Source organism: Trematomus bernacchii, unplaced genomic scaffold (genome assembly GCF_902827165.1).
Source record: "Trematomus bernacchii unplaced genomic scaffold, fTreBer1.1, whole genome shotgun sequence".
Taxonomy (NCBI): domain Eukaryota; kingdom Metazoa; phylum Chordata; class Actinopteri; order Perciformes; family Nototheniidae; genus Trematomus; species Trematomus bernacchii.
In genome coordinates this window covers 10905114-10912373 of record NW_022987698.1, presented here as the reverse complement: position 1 = coordinate 10912373, position 7260 = coordinate 10905114, and the positions used below count along the sequence as shown (strand labels likewise).

Genomic DNA, 7260 nt, shown 5'->3' with positions numbered 1-7260 from the left:
TACTTTCGGGTTAATAATGTGGCCTTTTTGGCAGATTAACTAAAGGTGTGCGGCTGCTGTGGTGGGGAAAGGTGAGGCTGAACTTACAATGGGTTTTAATGGAGACATGTTGAAAGTTTTTGTCACTCAAGAGGCATTTTGTTTAATTATTTTTGCTTATTTTTTTTTTATCTTTCAAGCCACGAGATGTTTTCCTTATGTTAACAATTATGTCTCAGGAATGTAGGGTTTGGGAATTATGGCAGGTTTAAAAGAAAATATGAAGGCAAAATTAAATCTGTCCTCCACTCTAGCTGTGCACTCTAAAATCTGAAGAAGGCCTCTTTACCAAGGTCTGAACAATGTTTAATATCTCTAAAAGTAAGAATCAGATTTAAAAGTTGTGTTACACGAATAATGTCAGAAAGATGTGTAACATTTTAAAGTTGGAATGAGGTTTCTGAGTGAAAGTATGAAGGAGCAGTTAGCAGTTGAAGAAGGAGCAGTTAGCAGTTGAAGTTGCATGAAGATTGTTGAAGTCCATGTTAAAAATGGGATGTATAATGGGATGTATCTCTGGAATTATGAAAGTTATGAATGATAAAAGTAATAGCCATCGATTCCCGACCGAGCTGAACGTTTTGATGTTCGAACTGAGTTTCTGCAATGTTCAATGTGGGAGGAGAAGTGGCGCAAAATAACCCGGTGGAATAATAAAGAATTTTGTGCGTAGCATAACAGATAGTTGGAATGCTGTGTCTAAATTAGTGACCCCCTTGTAACCTTAACGGCTGCTTGTACTCAGTAATCAAGGGCTATATAAATAAAAAACTAATTTAAAAAAATCACATTTTTAACTACTTGATCATAAAATGCTTGCAAGAATCGGCAAACCTGTGAGTGTCAGCTTTAACCACTGCCTTTCTTACTTCATCAAATCATAACGGACCCTGATATCTAATTATATAAGAGGCAACTGCATTATGCCATTGTGAAAGGAGGTCCATTATTTGAAGTCAAGAGGGAAACTGCCACAGAGAACGATAGTTACATCTGTAACTATGGTTATATCAGTCCCGGATGACCGCCAGAGGCACTGGATATGTAATATGTACTTTGAACTAATCTTATGGTTCAAAGTAACTAATGCTGTCAAATAAATGTAGTGGAGTAAAAAGTACAACAATGTCTTCCAAAGTGTAGTGGAGTAGAAGTATAAGAAGCATTTTCTAAATTACTGACAGGCATAAGTTATTCAATTATTGAAAAAAAAAAGGCCTACTACTAACTAACATGATAGACCATCGCTGTTCAAACTCTGAGAGCCGTTCAAACAAAAATAACACTGCCATCTTTTAATCTTCACTTGTGGCCTCGGTTTAATTTACGTTAGCCGTGTGTGTGTGTTTACTGTGAATTAGCTTCATTCACTGCTGTTTTCTCGTTTCTGCCATTAATAAATGAATGAAGCGTACACGGATCATTCACCAAAGGAGTACTGGTGAGTGTGGGGGAAACTTCTGTGTAGCAATGCAGGAGGAGTCACCGACTCAAAAGGAGACACGGGGAGAGCTGGAGCTTTGATGTCAAAACACTGATGGTTTATTTAGGAGCTTCGGCCGAAGAATTCACTAAACAAGTCCAAGAGCCAGAGGTTCTGACTTCACGGTAGAGTTGCCACGTCAATTCTGAAGATCTCTACCCCAGACCCATGTATTTAGCTAGTTCAGAGAGAATAATCCACATTGTGCATAACAAGATAGAATGATAACACCTCTATCAGCTGACGCCAACAGGCAGGAACAGGGAGACAAAACACTGAGAGCACAGCAGCCAAGGTTACAGGTGCGTGTGCTCAGTCAGGACAGTATGAACTGATAAACTGGGTCAAAGTTATGAGCCTTGGAAAATATTTCCCCAACAGTGAGTATCGGGCCTCAGGCTAAATATATTGAAGCTGCCATGTGAAGTCTGCTGTGTGCACCACATGACGCGTGCTTGAAGGTGACTGGGTTACGGACACGGCGAGCAGAGAGTGGGAGGAACAGGAGGGAAGTGAGGGAAGTGAGGGGAGACCCAGTGGGAAGCGAAGGGCGGGTAAATCCAGCCGTGCACAAACAAACACACACTCCTGAATGTGAGATCAATAGTGTTTTTGTGAAGATTAAGATGAAGGCAAAGTATGAAACTTTGAATAAAATAGACTGGACACAGATTAAATAACAGTTTTGTTCATATGGCAGCACAATCACAGACTTCCTGTCTGACAGGAAGCAGCACGTGAGGCTGGGGAAACACGTCTCTGACCCCCGGACCATCAGCACCGGTTTCCCTCAAGGCTGCGTTCTTTCCCCTCTGCTCTTCTTCAGGTGGGAGATGGACCATCTGGCGACCTGGTGACCTGGTGTAGGGACAACCACCTGGAGCTCAACGCTCTCAAGACAGTGGAGATGGTTGTGGACTTTAGGAAGAACGCAGCCCCACCCGCCCCCATCACTCTGTGTGACTCCCCAGTAACTGCTGTGGAGTCATTCCGCTTCCTGGGCACCATCATCGCCCAGGACCTCAAATGGGAGCAGAACATCGGCTCCCTCATCAAAAAAGCACAGCAGATTATGTTCTTCCTGAGGCAGCTGAAGAAATTCAACCTGCCAAAGACAATGATGGTGAACTTCTACACCTCGATCATCGAGTCCATCCTAACCTCCTCCATCACCATCTGGTACGCTGCAGCCACAGCCAAGGATAAGGGCAGGCTGCAGCGTGTCATCCGCTCTGCAGAGAAGGTGATCGGCCCCTGCCACCTGGACACAAACTGTTCACCCCTCTGGCAGGAGGCTGCACTCCATCAGGACCAAAACCTCTCGCCACCTGAACAGTTTCTTCCCCTCCGCTACCGGCCTCTTAAACAAGGCCCGGCCCCCCCTCTGACACAACGTAGACTCTATATGCATTACATTAATGCACACAATGTTCAAATACTGCTTACTGCACATATACTTATTTAATATTTAATATTTAATATTCTATAACTCATTGTATTCCAATTTGCTGTAAATTACTGCTTTATTTTATTGCTATTTAACTGTATTTTATTACAGTGTCCTTAAAGATTTTTTGTTTTATATGGAGATTCTTTGTTTTATATTTTATGTATGCACCATGACATCAAGTCAAATTCCTCGTATGTGTGAACCTACCTGGTAATAAACCCGTTTCTGATTCTGATTCTGATTCTGACAATGCGACTGCAGTAATGTTACTTCACACATATAACCCTGTAAAGCACACATATAGAAAAACATTAGCAACATTTTGTTTGACCTTTCCGATGTTGTTGTAGTAGGGAGCCTCTGGTGCAGAAATGAAAGAGTTTTCACATTTTGTACGTTTTTAGGGAAATGTTGTAATATTGCAACGTTAGCCTTGGGTGGGAGCAGAATTTCTGTATTTCTACTCACATTGTCTGAATAAATATATTGAACAACTAAGGGTTAATTTGCAGGAGTGAATGCTTACACATCCCTACCCTATATCAGTATATTGCATGAATAATAATCACACATCAGTCATATTTTGTATGACTGAATAGTAATGCAATGGTAGTCCCAAAAACAGTTCCTGTCGTCGGAAAAGCACAGACGGACGTCGCACTTGCTGCATTGCGTGTTTGTGTACCCTTTATTGCAGTGTCTACAGCGTCCTCTCTTTGTCTTCACTGGAAAATGTGCCATTAGGTCCTTGCGTACATCCAGTGGAGGGTGGGATCTCTTGGATGGGGCCCCGTTTGGTGGACTCCCATCATCTGAGGATGGTCTCTTCTGAGCATTCAATGGGCTCCTTGATGTCACTGTTGGTACTGTGTTCACCTGATTAGAACAGAATCAATTTAGATACTCGTCAAAAATAAATTAGGATACGAATCAAAAATATTACAGTGAAATATTTAAAAATATTACAAACGGCAAATAACAGAAATGCATTCTTACCAGAATGAGAGAGGATGCTAGATCTGCCTGAAACTGTCTCCTGTTGAGGATCTCCTGCTTTGGCATCTTTAGAGCTTTGCAGTCCCGTTTGTAGAGGAGCCAGGCGTTGATCACAGCAAGGATGATGGTGTGCCAGAAGATGTACACGTACCAGCGTCGGGATTTCATTGGGGACTTGTATTTGGCCGTAAACGAGTCCAACAAATCCACACCTCCCATGTACTTGTTGTAAGTACCCACAATGGAAGGCCTCTCAACTTCTACGTAGACTTTGTTGGCTTTGTCCCAGCATTGAATTTTCTGCATAGGGTCTGGTCCAGCAAAGGATGACACAAGTGTGACTGCTCTGCTGTCATACCATTTGACAGCACAGATGTTGTGGTTGGCCTCCACTCGGATGTCAAAGCTTCCTGTCCCTTTTTCCTTCAAGCTCTTCTCGTCTTCAAGGTTACAGTTGGGTAAGCTCACCTGCCTGGCTGTTCCCACATAATGAATTCCACGATCAAGGAGCTTCACTACCAATGGGACACAGGTGAAGTATTTGTCTGCGTAGATCTTGTAGTTCTGACATTCTGGAAGCGTGGAGGCAAGCTTCATCACAACATCACCTGACAATCCAAGTTCAGACTTGGCTCGTATCCCATCGACACTGCCTTGGTACACATCAAGGTCACAGATCATGCCAGAGATTCCAGTTCTCACCCACATTTTGAACCCCCATGGGTGTGGCTTGATGCTACTGAATTTCCCCTTGAAAGGAATCATCATCTCATCCACAGAGTTGTGTTCTTCTGGTACCACCTGCAGGCATTTCTCTCTGAATGTATCAAGCCAGGGTCTGAGTTTCCAGAGTTTGTCTTTCTTTTCCATCTCTGACACTTTCAAGATGTTTACAAAATGTAATGATGTCAACAGATATTGGAATCTGTTGCGTGACATCACATCAGAAACAGGGGAGTACTGTGTGTCTGTCTCCCAATGCATACGGACTCCAGACATTTGTACTAGGCCCATCTTCAGGTACATGCCAATCAGTTTCTCAATTTCCTTTGTATTTGTGTTAATGGCTGTTCCATTCTTTTGAAAGCTGTACTCATTGGTGTTGTCTACCAAAGCCTGAATCATGTCTTCTGACACAAACTTCTGGAAGTACTCCAGTGGTGTGTGGAGGGAAATGACATCCTCTGTGATATCTGGACCAGAAAAATCAGTGTTGGGACTGATAAAATCTTTTTTCAGCCAGCGATACCTGTCAAGGCTTGGTGTGTTTATTTGGTTGGGGCTCGATGTCCACATAATCACTGACTGGGGGGTCATTGGGTTGTTGGTTTTCTTTGTCCACTCTTCATATGCCTCTACTTCACTCATAGCAGTGTCACTGTCCTCTGATTCCATCTCAAAATCACTTTCTCCATTTTGGATGGCAGCAATCACATCCTGCACACTGAATTGAGGACCTCTCTTTGCTGGTGGCATTCTGAAATGGAAAATTAATTACTAAATATGTATCAATAATACATATGCTTATTATATTGTAATGCTTTACCTGAAGGAATAGATAGGGTGGTGGAACAAGTGTTCATTCTGTCTGGCTTAGCCTATTATCATACTAAAAGGAATGCATGCACCACCCCCTTCCAGGTGTCCTGATGCAACAAGTATCTGAATCCTATTTACATTGTACACTTGAGTCACACAATACTACCTGGCTTAGCCTATTTTCATAATAAAAGGAATACCTACACCCATACATGCAGGTAAACCAATGCAACAAGTCACACAATACTGCCTATTATCATAATAAAAGGAATGCCTACACCCACACATGCAGGTAAACCAGTTCAACAAGTCACACAATACTGTCTGGCTAATGATAATAGGCTAATTATCATACTAAAAGGGATACATCCAAGTGTCCCAACACATTTCAGAAAGAACTGTTTCTGCCAGAACCAGAGAAGAGTTAAATGTATTTTTGTAACTAATTAACTGATAAGATACAAGTAGAGTTTAAAATATTGCTACAGATTTAATACACGTACTGCTATCAGAAATAATGTATTCATTTATTCAATTCTTGTCTTAATTACATTTGATGAATGTATAACTAAATATTTACATGTTCTAGACATTGTAATAATTAAAAAATATATATTTGAGGCATTTTACTTACTTGAATCTGACAAATCCAGTCCAATAAAACAAAGAGATGTTGCTTGTTTGAAGATTTGGAAGTTGTGTGAGTTTATGGCCAGAGGGCGGGACATATAAACACATTTACTACCCAATAGCATTGTGAGGCTGAACAAAAGGACCTTTTGACTATGTAAATAGTCAAAACATTTACTGACTTTTTTAGAATAGCTTAAAGTGATGTTGTAAATTAACACCCGGGGGCCTTTAAAATGAGGATAGAGATGTAAACATCAGCAAATCTAAGCAATATGAGCACAAAATAAGCAACATGTAGGATAATTATTTGAGAAATATATCTAATGATTGTAAAATCCGCAGCCGCAAAGGTCAAGGCGAGTAATATGTGTGTACTGAAGTGTAATGGGGTTTGAAATGACGTGTGGTTGAAAATACTGTATGTAAAAAATACAATGATCAGCATCCGGGTAATACATATTGTGTCATGGTTTTGGATTGTTTTCATTTTCCACCTTTTATTTTGAAAGGTTTTCCTCCTTGTGTCTTGTCTGATCCTTCTTCCTGTGTTTGCCTTCCTGTCGTTAGTTTCCCTGGTGTGTCTGATTGTCTGATTGTGTTCACCTGTTGCCCTTGTGTTTCTGCCTCCCCTGCCCAGCTGTGTCTTGTCCTGTGATTACCCTTCTGTGTATTTAGTCTTGTCTTCCCCTGTGCTCCATGTCTGTTCGTCGTCGTTTCTCGTCTATGATACCTGTTAGTCTCTTTGCTCTTGTCCATGCTACCTGTCACGCTCCATGTTTGTTCCTGAGGTTTTGTGTCCTGATCCTTCCTTGTATCCCCCTGGTTTTGGTATGTTAAGTTGTTCCTTGTTTTCTTTTGTCATTCAGCTTTGAAAAATAAAGCTCGCTTTTTGTTACCTGACCTTTTAGTCCTTTTACTGCATTTGGGTCCTATTTTTCCCCAACCCTGATATACTGTAGCATACTGTATGGAAGGACAGACGTATACAATGCTGAAGGACAGTTTTTATGGGCTGCCCAAAGCATTTGTTCTCCATTTAAAAATCTGACTTATTTTCTACAACCACCTGGGTGGATGAGTCTACAAAGTTTAAGTGTTTCATACTTAAAAGAAATGGTAT

At 41.3% G+C, this 7260-nt stretch overlaps 1 protein-coding gene across 1 annotated transcript; it reads right to left on the bottom strand.

The window, feature by feature from the left end:
- Positions 1-1992: 1992 nt before the first annotated feature.
- On the bottom strand, positions 1993-5444 carry LOC117489669 (piggyBac transposable element-derived protein 3-like). Its single transcript, XM_034139135.1, has 3 exons — positions 3969-5444; positions 3658-3848; positions 1993-2110 (listed from the first exon to the last, which is right to left on the bottom strand). The coding sequence occupies exons 1-3, from the start codon at positions 5442-5444 to the stop codon at positions 1993-1995; spliced, it is 1785 nt and encodes a 594-aa protein (XP_033995026.1).
- Between the last annotated feature and the right edge of the window lie 1816 nt (positions 5445-7260).